Source organism: Sinohyriopsis cumingii, chromosome 4, assembly GCF_028554795.1.
Source record: "Sinohyriopsis cumingii isolate HCF-2022 chromosome 4, ASM2855479v2, whole genome shotgun sequence".
Classification (NCBI taxonomy): Eukaryota; Metazoa; Mollusca; class Bivalvia; order Unionida; family Unionidae; genus Sinohyriopsis; species Sinohyriopsis cumingii.
The window spans coordinates 133,789,083-133,805,946 of record NC_142964.1 but is presented as its reverse complement, the minus strand read 5'-3'; the positions used below and the strand labels follow the sequence as shown (position 1 = coordinate 133,805,946).

At 40.9% G+C, this 16,864-nt stretch overlaps 1 protein-coding gene across 1 annotated transcript in view; it reads left to right on the top strand.

Moving 5' to 3' along the window:
* Positions 1-16,864, top strand: part of LOC149802119 (uncharacterized) — a 41,708-nt gene that overhangs the window by 10,247 nt on the left and 14,597 nt on the right. The window contains exon 3 of the mRNA XM_089954391.1: positions 2,267-2,361. Within this exon, the coding sequence (XP_089810517.1) occupies positions 2,267-2,361 (95 nt within the window). The remainder of the gene's footprint in view (positions 1-2,266; positions 2,362-16,864) is intronic.

Genomic DNA, 16,864 nt, shown 5'->3' with positions numbered 1-16,864 from the left:
AATCCCTCATGAAGTGGTGATGTACAACAACATCATTTGACTAGGTGTTAAGCAGTTCCTTCGAGCAGTGGTGATCTACAACAGCGTCATTTGACTGGATGTAACGATTCATCGATATGTATTGATATCGTGAAATCTCTGCAACGACATACTGTGTCGACATCTGTACAGTTGCGGATATATATATCATGTTGAGATAAGAAAGGACACTGAGGTGCTTTATGTCTCTTGACATATTAACCCCCTGACATTATTTAATCCCTTCAGGAACTTCGACTTCGATCTGTATTATTCACCCTTGTGAAAATCCCCTGACACGTTCAAATTCCATATTTGGGGAAAATTATGTACGCTTGGTCACGTTAGCATTTGAACTGATTTCAACGTCTGTATGAAGGTCGGTATGAGAAAATTATTAGAGGATATATTTTTCTTCCTACATCTTTCAATTTTCAAACTAATGCATACATTTTGAGTTTCACAAACCCTAATTGAAGCTTCGCCCTTACGAGGGGCCCCGAGTGGCCGAGTGGTCTAAAGCGCTCTCCGTTACGGATCACTGCCATCTCACCTCTGTCTGCGTGGGTTCGAGTCTCGGATTCGGCTAATGTGGGTATGTGCGAACGCTTGCCAGTAGCTTCTCGTGGGTCGGTGGTTCTTTCCGAGGTTTTTCCGGGTTCTTCCTCCACCATTAATACTGGCCGCCATGTATAGTCTATCGTGTGCTGAAAAATGGCGTTAAACCCTACAACAACAACAACATCACCCTTACGAAAATATGTACTTGAATCGCTGATAATTTGAACACATACACACACGACTTGATACGTGTTACGTGGTCGTTTGAAACTTGGTACAGCCTGTACGCTATTGTTAAGACCATTAGCGTTGTTGCACAGGTGCTCGACGCGAGCTTGATATTAAGAAAAAAAAATCTGAAGGTTCCGAAACTTGCGAATTTTGCGAATTTTACCTGCCGGGACAACGTTACGCTCAGGTGAAAAAAGGTGAAAAGAGCTAGATATACCATACTTAAATAACATCCATGCATCAGATAAATAAATATTTTCGGTCATTATCTAACGTATTTCTGGAAATTGTAATTTGATGTAGTGCAATCTTACTTGGATGTATACTCTCATTAATTTAACACATTCAAATGATTCCTAACATGATGATGTTAATACCTATTTTTGCCCGGGGTACAAATAGTTTACATCGTGAAATGGTGATGGTGCATGGATGTTATTTAAGTATAACCTTTTGAGCCATAGTTCGGCGTTGACTTGTGTGCCCCATAGTGTACATGTTTTGAAAATGAGAGTCGCTTGTATGCGATGTATGTGTAGTGAAAAAGACAGTGTCTACTTGTCTGCTTCTTCCATGTAACTGGATTTCTAAAGTTGAATCGAGTTAATAGTAAGCAAAAACTTACTTTTGCATCTACCACTGTTCTGTAATTAAAGAAGGGATGTATCGTAGAGTCGCAAACATAGTATATGTAGCTCTTTTCACCGGTTGTGACCTGAGCGCAACGTTGTCTCGGCAGGCAAAATTCGCGAAATTCGCACGTTTCGGAACCCGCAACCTCAGTTTGGTGTAACGCAGAAAATCGATTTATGGCTTGATGAATAGAAAAATATATCAGGAGTAAAACAAGCCATTCAGTATGGTCGTGTCCCTTTAAAGACGGAAATAGTAGAAGGAAATTGAGGGTCATGGGTGGAAAGTCACTTACCTTCTCTCTTAAATAGCATGGTAGACAGGGTCCTATCTCAGAACGGGTCATGGGGGTAATCTAAGGTATTTTTGTCATTGTATGATTTCTTTCCTTCAGATTCTTTTTCTTCTCAACATTATCAAGTTTATCTCCCTAACGTTATTTTGTATCCGATTCGCCATTTTACAGTTTTAAAACTTTAGAATTAAGTAGGGACATATAGCCATTGTTTGTGTTAAGATCAGATCAAACACTAATTAATAACATTTGCAAACACCACTGTAGTGCATACTGTACTGCTACCCCAGTATCGTGATACGTTGCAAACACCACTGTAGTGCATACTGTACTGCTACCCCAGTATCGTGATACGTCTTGTTTTGCGACCAAGCGGACGATGATTAGCTCTGGGTTCAATTACATATGAGGCATAACGACATCATAAAATGTCAATTGAATCCTAATTATTACATGTTACATTTATTACATAAAATGTCAATTGAATCCTAATTATTACATGTTACATTTATAATAATTTTTTTCCAGGTGCTGCTGACACTGCTACTCTACGTCAATCGTGTAATAGACTCGCTGAGCAGCGACAGAATCAAAGTTCTGAAAAGCATTTTAGCAAAAGAAAGGTAAGTGACCAAAATCGATGATTGAAGGTATACGTAAGGTTGTAGATGTCGCTCAGAGAACAGATCGTGTTTCATAAAGGAATAAATAATGTATTAAAACTGTAAAAAGGCTACCATCAGAGATCATTAATCTATTAACAGAACAGCAGTTCCGTATCAGGTACTCATGTTTCTCAGAGTTAAATCCTAAGTTACATGTGCATAAAATGGACGACATTACGACGTCATTGCTCTAGAGTAAAATCAGAAAAGTACATGAAAACCTCCCACCACATTAACAGAACCGAAGATTCCCCAGTACTAATTTAAGTGTGTTAAATAAAAATATTAAGCTGGACGTAGATATTTTGTGCCTTTCAAAAGTACACAGCCATAACCGTGAAGACAGAACATGATAGTATGACCAAAGATGTAACAACAAGATTTGATTTGTCAATGCCTAATGGCTGGAGAGAAACAAAGGAAGGGACAGAAAGAATTCGTAGCTTACAGTCGGTTCATTTTCCTTTTATTTTTCACTTTCTTATTTGCTTTAGATCAACATGTAAGATTAATTTAATGTATTTTTGCAAGACAGCCCGCTTGCATTGTCTCAAGAATGATTATGTGACCGTTCAATTTCTCATTGCCGCCCTCCTTCGTTCAGTGTACTATATAGATCATATTCAATGTCTAATTACCGCCCTCCTTCGTTCAGTGTACTATATAGATCATATTCAATTTCTGATTACCACCCTCCTTCGTTCAGTGTACAATATAGATCATATTCAATTTCTGATTACCGCCCTCCTTCGTTCACTGTACTATATAGATCATATTCAATTTCTCATTGCCGCCCTCCTTCGTTCAGTGTACAATATAGATCATATTCAATGATTACGCCCTCCTTCGTTCAGTGTACTATATAGATCATATTCAATTTCTGATTACCACCCTCCTTCGTTCAGTGTACTATATGTCATATTCAATTTCTGAATACCACCTCCTTCGTTCAGTTTACTATATACACTGTATACAGATAATAGTTCAATCAAGATAAATACTTTTTAGCGAAGCTTCATTTATCCTGTTTTGACCATGTATTAAATAATGGAACAGGAGAACGCATTATTTGTGTGATGATCTCCATGTTTAACATTGTGTCTAACAATTTTAACATGGATATACTAATACTACTACTACTGCTACTGCTGCTGCTGCTACTACTACTACTACTAATAATAATAATAATAATAATAATAATAATAATAGTAATAACTCCAAAGGTAATTAAAATATATCTACGAAGATAATCAAGCTTTTTCAAGATGTGACTGCATCTACTGGGCATGGATCGCAGTTATTTTATTCACTCACTTTTAAAACTGCAATACGAGTTTAAAAATAATGACTTTATGACGTTATAACGAATATGTTTATTAAACATAAAATATTTCTTCAGAAAATTCCATGAAGAACCTTTGTTCATAAAATAGCAGCAAATATTTGTTTTAATTCCATGCATTCAGTATAATCGTTTTAGCATGCTATGACAGACTCAGGTAGGTATATTTGCATCAAATTAGTATCTTTGTACCGGTTGCAAAGTAGGATGTCACATCATCATTAAGGTTTACAGCTGTACAGAAATGAGCACCATCACACCTTTTATAACAATATCCCTCCGCCGCTTGTCAAGCTACACAATTTAGATTAATAATAAATGGAAACTTTCTGGTGCATTGTTTCTAAACCACTGTCAGTGATAATTATAACTATACGAATTGTCCTATCTAAATTACTTGGGTTAAGAAGAAGTCATTGTTTGAAGTGAACTCAAAACATGCATCGCTAATAGTAGATTGGTACCTATAAGTACAATATTTTGTCTTCAAAGTTGCCTTCCTCTGCAAAGTATTGGAAACTGAGATAATTCTATGATTTTGTCTGTCTCCCAGTGTATTGTACTGAAATTAGTTTGAACAAAGAAACAACAAAGCCCAGGAAAAAAAACAAAAAACAAACAGTGGTGTGGTTATAAAACGTAGGGCAAGCAATTCATTTTTAAAAAAATGGAGTGTTTCCCCAATACAAATCCGCCACGCACTGGCGACGAGGTGGCAACGACACATCCATTTGTACGCTGTCATCCCATAATTGACCATAGATATGGCAAAAAGAAGTGCAGAGGGCATTTGCATCCAAGTTTCACTATACGAAAATTTATGCCCGACCTAAAATTTGATGAAAGTGCTGCTGACCCAATCTCAAACCAAAACAGTCATCTGAAGGAAAAGGGTCTTCTTATTATCACCCTACACCTCCCTTACCCATACCTTTACCCTACCCTTACCCCTGCCCTACCCTCACCATACCCTTACCCTACCTTTCCCCTATCCCTACTCCACGACAACAAAAGCAAATAATGCAAGTTTTAAACCACAACTCAGTTTCCTATCAATCAAATAAGCCAGATTGGACGATCTGAGTGGATTTTGGTGATTTGACCATCGCTTTTCATTGTTATTCGCCACAGAGAATACGCTTTTATCGTTAGCTACAAAACGTCTTTTTTTTTTTTATAAGGAATGTTGTGTAATTTTCCAAGAGACAATTTGCCAGTTGTTTCCATACAAACCTCAATTCACGATTTGAACAGGTTCCCCAATATTTCGTCTTTGTAAGACCTGTCGTCACATTTAAAAAGTTTATGAATATTTAACAGTATGAGAAATTCTCCCTAAATGAAAAGGATAAAACTATATCATGGCTAAACAATGCTAAATGGTGATACAAGTCAAGTACTGGCAATTTTCATCAATCTCTCAGATCTAAAGAGCACAGTCTGACGATTCATCAATCACCAATGCATTAGCAAAGACCGAAATCATGCTATTTTTTATACTGCCTGTACATGTCTTAACTGTAATATTATTCGTATCACAGAACGTAATGTCTTTGGAAGGATGCAATATCTATTTTCTTACAACCTTTCCTACATTAATGGGCTGTTTAAAATACCGCACTTGTCTCTTAAAAGTGAAATATTCTATCCGATGTCCATCCAATTGCGCATCCTTTTGTTTTGTTACATTTCGTCTTAATTTACTACTAACTTGTAGATAATAGTTCGCCCACGATTAGCTATTTTCATTAGTACTTGTCATAAGGTGAAACGATAACGCCATTTAGGGTCCAATTACGATCTTTAAGTCCATTGTCATTTCCGGAGCAGGAATACAAAAGGGTCAGACAATTAGAAATCTATAGACATGCTTGTTTCTCATCAGACCTTAAAACAGAGTATCAATCATGTTAAAAATGGCAACATGAAGAATTTTATTAAGAAAATCAATAGGTTACAGATAAATTCCCTCCCTGTCTGCGGAGCGAAACTTCATATAACATGAAGCAGTACGATCGGGGACAATTATTACCAGCTCACCCTCAAAGAAATGGAATAATGACAGGAAACAATAAAATGAGTTTTAGTTAAATATTCTCACTATCGAAATTATTTTGTACATATATTCTGTCTGCCTTATGAGTATATCAGCTCAGTTCAGTTCAGTTTTCTATTTATTCCAAACCATATATTAGCTTATTGTGTTCAAGATGCACAGTTAAATATCATCAAACTATTATCGTATGAAACTGAATCTTACGAAATCACAAAATTTCAAACGTACGAATAGTTGGAAAATCTGAATAACAGTCAGTATGAATCAGTTTGTGGACAAATTTAATAATTGTGACAAATGATCTTCCTATCACACAAGAAAGAGAGAGTGTGTCTGTGCGAGACTGGATACATATATACAGTGAAAACAACTTATATCAATTTACCAATAATGAAATAACTGCTGATACGAGACATACGTTCATATTTACAGTAGGTATCAATTGACTCAAATCTATCAACAATAATTATTTTATACTTACTAAGTGCATAAGTAGTGAATGGGGATACTTTACGGACAATGGGAATTAGCATTAAAAACACCCTTGGGTCAGATTACGGACAATGGAAATTTAACATGGCGAAAAATCGTGGGTCAGATTACGGACAAGGGGAATTAACATGGTGAAAAATCGTGGGTCAGATTACGGACAAGGGGAATTAACATGGGAAGAAATCGTGGGTCACTTTACGGACAAGGGGAATTTAACATGGCGATAAATCGTGGGACAATCTACGGACAAGGGGAATTGAACATGGGATTTATTTTTTAAAAATTTTTTTAAAAAAAGGGGTAGGCAATTCAAAGACTATCTCTTTTCGAGATATATGGCTGGCCCTGAAAAGGGCCTTTGGGTTTTCTTCTTCTTCTTCTAATTTCTTCTTTTCCTCCACCAAGTTCTTATTTTATCTCCTACACTCTTCTTCTCTTTCTTTTTTTTCTTCTCCTCTTCTTTCTTCTTCTCTTCCTCCTCTTCTTTCTTCCTCTTTTCATTTTCTTCTTCTTTTTCAATTTTTTCATTCCATTCTCTCATCCTTATCCTTTCCTCTTCATCCTCCTTTTCCTCCTTTATTTCTTTCAACAGATCACTAATGATTACCTTCATTTTTCGTAAATTGTTTATCTCCATCTTCACTCTATGGGGACTATATGAGTAGTGATCCTCGTTTAGGTTAACCAACATTTGCTCAAACATTCCTAAATTGTCCATGACGTTTTGCAATTTTTCCATTTTGTTAAGGTGGTTTGAAGCCATCTTCTTTTTTTATTCTTTGCAGAATGGTTTGAACCACGAATACTGTGGGTTCTTATACAAAAAGCGCGGACGTGATGGAAAACATCCCCTAAAAACATAAAATGGATCTTACCTAGATCATGACCAACAATGTGCGTACGTGAAGGAAAACATCCCCACTTTTCTCATTTCATATAATCAAGCCCAAACTATACTCTCCACATACTCTAAGAAACAATAATAAACCCATAATCTACTATTCACACCAACCTACTTTATCACTTACTAACACTAACACACAAACTCATACCCTCACATTTTTATAAAAAAGAGTTAGTCTTTATATACACACTACTCTACCTACACACATTGGCAAATTGATCGTTTATTTCTTTTCTAGAGTATTGGGTAGCCCTTAAAAGGGCTGTTTTGTTTGGAACTTCATGGGCACCTGGTTAATGGTGGCACCTTCCAGGCCTGGCACCACATACGCATCTTATCCCCCAGTTACTTTTTACCTTTTGGGGGGAGAGAGCAGAGGCAGGATATGTTGCTTCAGAATCCCAATTTTCGCTCTCCGGGATTTTGAAATTTCTTCTCTCCTTTTCCTCCTCCTCTTCTTTGTTTCTTCTTTCCTCTTTATATCTTCTTTCTTCTTCTTCTTTATATCTTCTCTCCTCCTCTTCTTTGTTTCTTCTTTCCTCCTCTCTTATCCTTCCCTCCTCGACAATGGCTTCCGCGGCCAGTTCATTTAATATGCGCCTGGCATATTCCAGATGCACATGAAGCTCCAACAGTTTCTCCAGTCTCGTGTTCATTTTTGGTGTTGATCAATCAACAAGGGTAGCTGGACTGCCTAACGACTTTCAATTTATACTGAAAGCGCGTACGTGAAGGAAAACATCCCTAATAACATAAAATTCATCTTACCTAGATCATGACCAAAAAAAAAACAACAACGCGCGGACCTAAAAGAAACACTCGCTCACTTTTTTATGCTACCCATCACTTCAATAGACTATCCACATACGCAAATCAATCCAATCTAACCACAAATATACACCTCAAACAGCCCCAAAAAACAAACATCATTTTAATCTACTATTCACACCAACCTATTTTATCACTTACTAACACAATCACACAAACACATACTCTCACATTTTTAAGAAAGAGTTAGTGTTTATTTTCACACTACTCTACCTACACACATTGGCAAATCTATCGTTACTTCTTTTCTAGAGTATTGGGGTAGCCCTGAAAAGGGCTGTTTTTTTGTTTGCTATGGCATTCTTTTTTAGTTTCTAAGAATGCGATGTCCTTTGAGGATAGACTTTCTGGCAATAGGTCTGCTTCTTCGGAAAGAGAAGAAGAATTCTTTGGTGTCGATACGGCAATCGACAAAGCCTCTGTCAGCTTCAGGTTGCTGCTGCTGTTGCTGTTGTTGCTGCTGCTGTTGCTGCTGTCTCTGAAGTCTGTACTTTTCTGTCCATTCTTCTTTTTCCCTGTTCATTTCTTCTCTGAAGAGCTCTTCTATCAGGTCTTCAGTGATTTTTAACATTCTCACATTCTCTATTTCTTCTGGCTTTGGTATCAGACTGTGTCTGACCCTATGCAAATTCACGTAGGCTTCGTTGAGCTTAGCTAGTTTGGAGCACATCTTCGTAGGAGGATGAGTCGACAATGGATGGTTAGACTGGGAACAAACCGGTTCTTAAAGTTAAAGCGCGGACGTGAAGGAAAACATCCCCCACACGGTTTTTTTCGAGCCGCAACGTTCATGAGAGGGATAGTAAGAAATGAAAGAGCATCAATCCAACATTCTTCTAGCTAAACAAAAGACAAAGACATTTTTTCAAAACACAACATTTTTTATTCAAAAATCACTTAACACTAAACAACAACATTTTTAACAATAATATAACACTATAACATCAAACAATTTTTTTAAATCACAAACAATTTTTTCTCAATTCTCAATCTACTTTGAACAGGGCTGACAACGTTGTGAATGAAATTGTGATTTCCACTGTTGGAAATCATTAGGCCATTGATGGACACTACGTTTCCTAGCTTGAGACAAAAGATAAGCATAATGGTCACAAAACCATCGATCTACTTTCACATCGTTTCTAGCAGAAGAACGAGGATCGAAATGAGTCACTAAATGTTCTAAGGAATAGCCCAGGCTGCGATGATGCAGAAAATACACACAGTACTGTCCACACACCAAGGAATCTGTGCCTTGTAATTTCACGTTATTGAATCGGGTGGTTTGAGCAGTTCTTCTCATAAAGTCGATGATATCGTCTTCCAAAGGGGGCAATCCGTACGAATCGAAATATTCCACACAGCCTTCTTGAGGAAAGTAAACGGCTACCCAGTGGGTTCCTGGGAGATGACTTTCGTCCGTGTTGATCACGTAAGCTTGATGGTCTTTAGGTTTGCGATGAGGGAGTTCATCTTTAGCACAGACGACAGGATTCCAAGAAGCCGTATACGAACTGTGGTTCAAAAGGTAATAAAGTTCCCAGGTATCCATTGTTTTGTGTGTTTTTTTCTTCACAGGTAATAATAAGTCGTCAATTCGATCCTGACTTTTTGCTTGAAAATGTCTGACGAATAAACGGTTATTCGTTCTGTTTCTTCACTCTGATTCAGGAGAGCTTCGATACGATGGATCTCTTGAGTGGTTAATGGTGGACAAGAATGTTCACGCAAGTCTTTATACCACTGGTGCAACACGTCTTTGTTTGAGATGAGACTCCAAGCATCGTCCAGATACTCGTCCAATTTTTCTTCTTGACTTAACATCAGGCATTTATCGTGTTGAATTTGACTGGGATGATCGTTTTGACATCCATAACAATTTTTCTTGATCAATTCCGTCATTTTGTCGACCAAGTGTTTGGCAAAACAGGAGACTAAATGGGCTTCTTGTTCTGGCCATCTCGACTTCATCATGACAACTTCTTCGTCTTTGTCTTGGGATTCTTCTCCTTCCACGGTCTCCTCACATTTCATCTTTAAAGTTTCTCCACTAGGTAAAGAGGGATAACAGTCTTCCATGGCTTTCTAATAATCTAGAATGACTTCTCTCAAACTGTTGATTTCTATGGTATTGTCGAATTCTGCATACAGGATGACGTTCACTGTCTTGTCCAGTGGTTTTGCAAACTGAAGTTCCACACGAATCTGGCCGGATTTTATAGGGTGGAAATGTCCTTCGTCGCTGCCTTGGTCTGGAGTGAAATCGAAAGCCCACAAAGCATAGCCTTTTGCATAATCGTCGTACGTAATGCCGTGACTGGTATTGGTTCCTAACTGGCCCGTGGCTTCGTACAAGGACAAGTACGATCTCAAGTAATTTTTGTTGGCAAAGTCGGGTTCGAAAGGTCGGGTACACAAGGTCTTGCCATCCCTACTGACTTCGATTTTCTTCACGTCGAAGTGATGAAAGTTGAAAGGATTTTTTTCGAAGGTTCCGTTGAAGGCTTCATTCTCGACCATACCAAGGATTAAACGCTTGGGTAGCTGTCCTTGAAACAGATGATCTTCGATCATGGAATGATGTCCAACGGGAATGGTGAACGTTTTCACTTCCACACGTCGGATGGGATACTTGGCGTTCGTTCTGCTCAACGTTTGACTGATGTCGTTACCTACTTTGGGTAACACTTCTATGCGTCGTACGTAGAGTTTGGCCTCTTCGATTTTGCTTTTAGGAGCCTTAGCATTCTCAGCCAACAAATGGAAAGTGGCACTGCTACGATTCAGTCTCAAGCGGACATTGACTCCGTTCAGCAAATATTTCTCTTGCAACCACATGTCCAAATGCAAACGATCCATCAGTTCTAAACTCTTCTTATCTAAGATTTTGAGTTCTCTTTGCTCAAAGCCGCTATTGCTTCCATCTATAGCGTCGAACTTGCCCGCTTCGTCAGGTTCCCACAGCACACAAGCATTAAGATGGGTATCCTTGGCATCTATTCCGTACGTCAAGAGATTTTCCAGGTAGGCACGGTAAGGGTAAGTATCCATGCTGCTGCTGACCAGTTTGTTATTCAAGTACAAGTCCACTCCACTAAACAAGGAATGCATGAAATTGTTGACGGGAGCTATATTCTCACTGGCATCTACTGCACCATCATCCTTATCTAGAACTTTGACTTTCAAGTACAAGTAAGTGCTATTCAGATCGATGTAATCTTCGGGCTGTCCTTTGATTTCAAACTCGATGGGAGCTGAGGCTGTCAATGAGGAGACGGGATGAAATTCCACCCATTGAGATTCTTGCATCGTCATCATGGTGGGGGGCATGGCAAACAGATCCAGTTCCGTCTTGGAACAAGCGCAAGACTCTCGGTGCATCATTTTTTCTCTGTGTCTCAATAATCGAAAACGTCTAAGTCTCGAACGGTTCTTCTTTTCTTAGCCTTTCTCGCTTGAAGTCTGGTGAAAGGGTGTTTTCTTCTTCGTCTCTTTCTGCCTTGTCCTTGCTGAATGCCAGACTCGGTAGCGTGCAGGGCATTTATAGGTGTGTCTCGTCGGTCCAAAATGTCTTTACCCGTTTGCAGCAAGACATTTTTGCCTGCCCTCATGAAGGCTTCTTTAGGGTTTTGTTTGTCGATGATGACATTTTGGAGAAATTCTTTGCCTTGCGTCAGTGCCGCATCTTTCAAGGCGTGCAATCCGCGTGTCACCATCGGTTTCAACACCGGGGCCACCGAACGAAAGGCCGATTTTAACATGTCTCCTAAACCGTGTCCTCGCTGTCGAGCCACCCCTCGGTACACTGGATACATGACTTACTTACGAATCGTGAGAGAACCGTTTTCGAAAATGGAGTTTCACCGTGACTTTTCCTTTGGTGAATGGAATATCTTGTCCCAGATCTCCTTTTATAGTAATGTTGACCGTGTCCAAATACGACTTGCTGACCGGCAAATAGTGAGGATGGACAAATTCGCGGTGGACGTGGTAAGTGTTTCCACCTTCCTCGTCAGCGTTTGCGGCAGAATCCACTTTGAAAGGAATGACACGCAGTAACGGCACGGAGGTGTGTCCCACCACGTTGTATTCCACCACATCGGAGTACACAAACATCAAATTCAGTCCTTGGTTCAGTTCTACCGGGGTATTAAAATACTGGCCAAAAGACTCGTTGTCGTAAATGATGGATAATTCGGGGGGGTTTTTTCGTTGTTCTACTTTCTTCCTCATCTCCATGTTACCGCCTAACATGTCAAACAATTCATCACAAAAATAGAAACCCATGATTTTATCCTCAGGAAATTTTATCAGGAAGCGACGAGCTGTTTTGTGGTATTCCAGGGTGACAGTTTTGTTCTTGACATTCTTAAAAGCTTCCCCAAACACGCCATTAAACCTGGTGGCTATGGTGTTGACCAAATGTTGACCACTAAAATAATACCCTGGGGGAATGAACAAGTGATAAATGGTGTACTTTAGATTTTTTGTGCCAGGGGTTTTATGCTTATATTTGCTATTGGTATCCATCCACTGTTGTATTTGTTCGTCATAAACTTCCACATCAAAAACATTTTGATTGGCAACGACATTGAGGACTTGGGTCGGGTGAATCATTTCGACTAAAGCCACTTCCCAATGGGCTTCGTGATCTAAGGGGATGGCTTGAGGTAATTTGGCCGTGTAACAGCACAACGTGTTGTGGGGAAACACCTCCATGGAACTGTCACTGGGTAAGGTTAAGTAAAATTGGTTTTGGTGACTCATAATTCCAGAGTTCTGTGGCTGTCCGAGGGAATATTAGTGGACGTCAGAGGCGTGTCTCCGCTCAAAATGGGGTTCTGGTTGTGGTTGTTGGAGTGGTGACTGGCACTGACACTGGCACTGGACACAACGTTCCCGTTCGAGGAGAATTTCAGGGAGGGATTGGGAAGCAGGTAACCGATGCAACTGCTCAATAAAATGGTCCACAATTGTTTGTCTCCTTGTTGCAAACTCAAATTGGCGATGGCTGCCCCGATGACACAATACACCACGAAGATTTGGCAGAAAAAGACGATTTGCGTTTTAGGCACACGTTCTCCACACCACACCCACAAGGGTTGTTTTTGTAAATCTTGCACAGAAGAACTAGGGGAAGAAGGAGTGGTCGACGTAGCTGCGTCTGTTGCTGTGTGAAAGGGCATGATGGTCACTTCTTCTTTTTATAGTCGATGACTTGCGAAGCGTCGATCCAAGAATCGAAACTGGGTGGATATCCTTTCCAACGTACTTTGACTTCTTTGACACGTCGTTTGCCCACTTTACGGGTTCTGCGTTCGAGAATGCTTTCGATGTCGTACACGTCGTCTTCTTTTTTGGTGACACGTTGTAACTCGGGCAAATAAAACGTTCCTTTGAGTACTTCTCCGTTCATGTCTTCCAATTTATAGACGGTAGGATGACGGCCATGCACTCGTCCAGTGACGCGAAACAATTCGGTCGTCCAGTTAGGTAAGTAACCTTTGTCGAAAGTGCGTTTGGTTTTGCCAATGCGCACCCAATCTCCTACGGTCAACTCTCCACTTTTCTTGGGGACAGCCCTCGTCGGGGACGTACCGAACAGGCGCTCAAACACCAGCACTTCGTTGTCGGGAGTCACGTCTTGCGGGGCACGTCCGATGCTTCGATGGTAAGATTGGTTGTACGCTTGCACCAGGTGCGGTAAGATGTCGATGTACTTCAGAGTGTGGTGATGCGTAAAATATTTCCACATGCGTTCTTTCAAAGTGCGTTGAAAACGTTCCACGATGCTGGCTTTGGTTTCGGGATTCTCGGTGGTAAAAAAATGAATGTCACGTTTCTTTAATTCTTTTTGGAAAGCTTGGTTCAGAAATTCGGTGCCTTTGTCCGTTTGCCATCGAAGAGGGCGACGACCGCTTTGTTTCAACACCCGTTGCAGGGCTCGCACTAACTCGCTGCTGGATTTGGAAGTCAAGGGCACGACCCAGGCAAATTTGGAAAAGACGTCGATGACACAAAACAAATATTTGTAACCACGATTGTAGCTGGCCAAATGAGAGACATCGGCTAAATCGGCTTGCCATTGATGATCGATACCTTCCACTCGGGTGCGACTTCTGGCAAACTTGCGTCGAATGGGTTTGTGCAAAGTGTAGGTAGCTTGTTCTTGTAACCATCGTTGCACTTGAGGTAAACGGAGACTTTTCAGTCGCGTTTTGGCAGCACGATACAATTTTTGAACTCCTGCGTAACCTGCAGGATGGGAGGGATCGTAGTAAATGCTAGCTAAGACTTTTTCCATTTTTTTTGTCTTAATAAGGCACCCACTCTTGGAAGAGGCTACTCTTTTTCTCTTGGGGTATTTTCTTGGATTGCAAGGCTTTGCGTGTGCGGCCAGCAATAGGTGTCGAAGAGGAGGAGGATGTCTGAGCAGGGGATATCGGTTCTTGTTTCACTTCTGTCTTCACTTCTGTCTTCACTTTCTTTTTCTCTTGTGAGGAAGAAGGGGTCGCCATCATCTTTTTAATCCATCCAATTCTGGAGGTAGGTGGTGTTGTTAACTTGCGTACTTTTTCTGGTGGAGTTTGAAACCCTTCTTCTTCTTCTTCTTTTCCTTTTTCTGTCTTGGTCACGGGTACTGGTGGTACTGGTACTGGTGATGGTGCTGGACTTTTCATCAAGGTCTTAAAATCTTTCAGAGTGGGTAAAGCTGTTTCGTCTAAAGCTTTCTGGTGAAAGAGTTGCAGTCTTTGCAAGAGTTGACCGTACTTTTGCGATTTTTCTGTTTCGGACAAATCTTGGCGATCCAGCAAGGATTGCAATTCGTGTTGCAACTGGGACATTTCGCTCAAATTGGGATTGGGAGGTAAATGCGGGGTGCGTTGTTCTTGCCACCGATGGTATTCCATCCATCGTTTGTAAGGCACTAAAGCTAGTTTTCGTCCTTCCATGGGGTTGTCAGGGGTGAATTCTGAGATCTTGGGACTTCCGAAGGCCTTTTTATCTTGCTCCCATCAGTCCTCCCAACATGGTTCCCAAGACTCCTTTCAGTATGGGGCCTAACAAGAGAGGTAAAATGCCTCCACGTTGGACCAACATCTTCTTTTTTTGACGAATGGGAATTTTCTTTTGAACCATTTTCCGAAGAACGTGACGATGTTTGCCTAAGCATTGTTTCTGGTGTTTGGACAAAGGGATCGTGCCTTTCAAAACGTTCAAACAACATTCGCACACGGTATCGATGACCTCTTTGGAGGCCGTTTGAATGAGTTTTTTTCGTAGGGGTGGAGAAGCTTTGGACAGGACAGATAACAGGTCCCCGTGTTTGGCTAAACGTGGTGGTAGTCCTTTTCTTTTCTTTCCTTGGGGTTTTCTGGAGGGTGACATCTTTGAGTCTTTAGGAGTACCTAAAAACACTGATACCCTACTCGGTCACAGGCCTTTTTTATACTGGAACGCGTCGCCACTGATTGTCTTTACGTTTTATCAGTTTGAGGACAGGCATGACACGTCGTGCAGGGGTACGTAACGGACTAAATCGAGCCAGTTCTTGCTTGGACAAATCCAGTAAACTTTGTAACATGCCCGATCTTTCTTGAACTTTGATTTTGGGAGAAGGTACTTTGTGAGCAGCAGCCACTGCCGCTAAATGGGAAGGTCCTGCCACTGGGGAAGTTCTTTTGGGGGTCATCAACGGAGAAGTTCTTGGTGTAATCAACGTCTCCAAGTACTCTTCAGTTCCTGGTGACATCAACGGAGAAGTGGACAAACGTGAGGCTGCCGGAGACGTTGTGGCAGGTCGTGGTTTGCGAGTGTAAGGTTGCGTCCTGGCCGAAGTGCCTCTCTTGCGACTAGTTTTCTTCTGTGGACTTTTCTTTTTCTGAGGACTTTTTCTCTGTTTCTTTTTTTGGGGGCTTCTTTTCTTTTTCCGGGGTGATGGTGGTGGTGGTGTCTGGTAAGAGGAGGGTCCTGCCACTGGAGAAGTTATTCTTCTTGGGGACTTGGTCTTTTTCTTTTTCTTCTTGGGGCTTCGTTGAACTTTTGTCTTGGGGATAACTTTGGGGGCATTAGGATCCCATCTTAAGAGTGAGCGAATGATGACCCCTCCTAGAGTACCGCTCCCTCCAGGTTTCAAAATGATTTGTTTTTTGGTTTGAGTGTCGATGCGGGGATCGGCCAGTTGGACCAAAGCGACTTTGTTTCGATCGAAAAAGCGTTGGGTTTGATGAGGAATCTGAATGATTCCTTGGAGTAATTGACGTGCCGTCACCGTGAACCATCGTAAGACTTCTTTGAGACTAGCTTCTAAGACACGAGCTCGTGTTTGTGGATCTTTTTCTCGACTGATGCCATACAAGGCACGAATCAATTTGACGGGAAGATGCGACTGAAGGGACGTCATGTTCACACTGTGTGAGACAGACGAAAAAGGGTCTGAGGTTTTTATAGATTTTTTTCATGGGGAGTGAAATGAAGTCGAGGACGGAGACGTGTACAGGACAGGCCCTCCGTCTTGGCACCAGTGGTGAAACAAGTGGGTACGAAATCGCAAATCCTCGGGAGTCGTAGGTTTCAAATCGACGAGTAAATAGGCGTGTGGAGTTTGAGTGGCATCGTCGTACGCCTGAGTCAGCCAAGGCGTTCCTAACTGTTTGGCTAAGACTTGCACTTGCGATTTATCTCGAGGGCTTTTAAACAAGACTACGTAATGCGCATTGAGACTGATGGTGCGATGGGCTTTACTTTGTTGAAACAAATTTTGGGTGATGTAAACGACACTGGCATTACGGTGATGCCCTTTGCGCGTGAACCACAGTTTAATTTCTTCTTCGTCTTC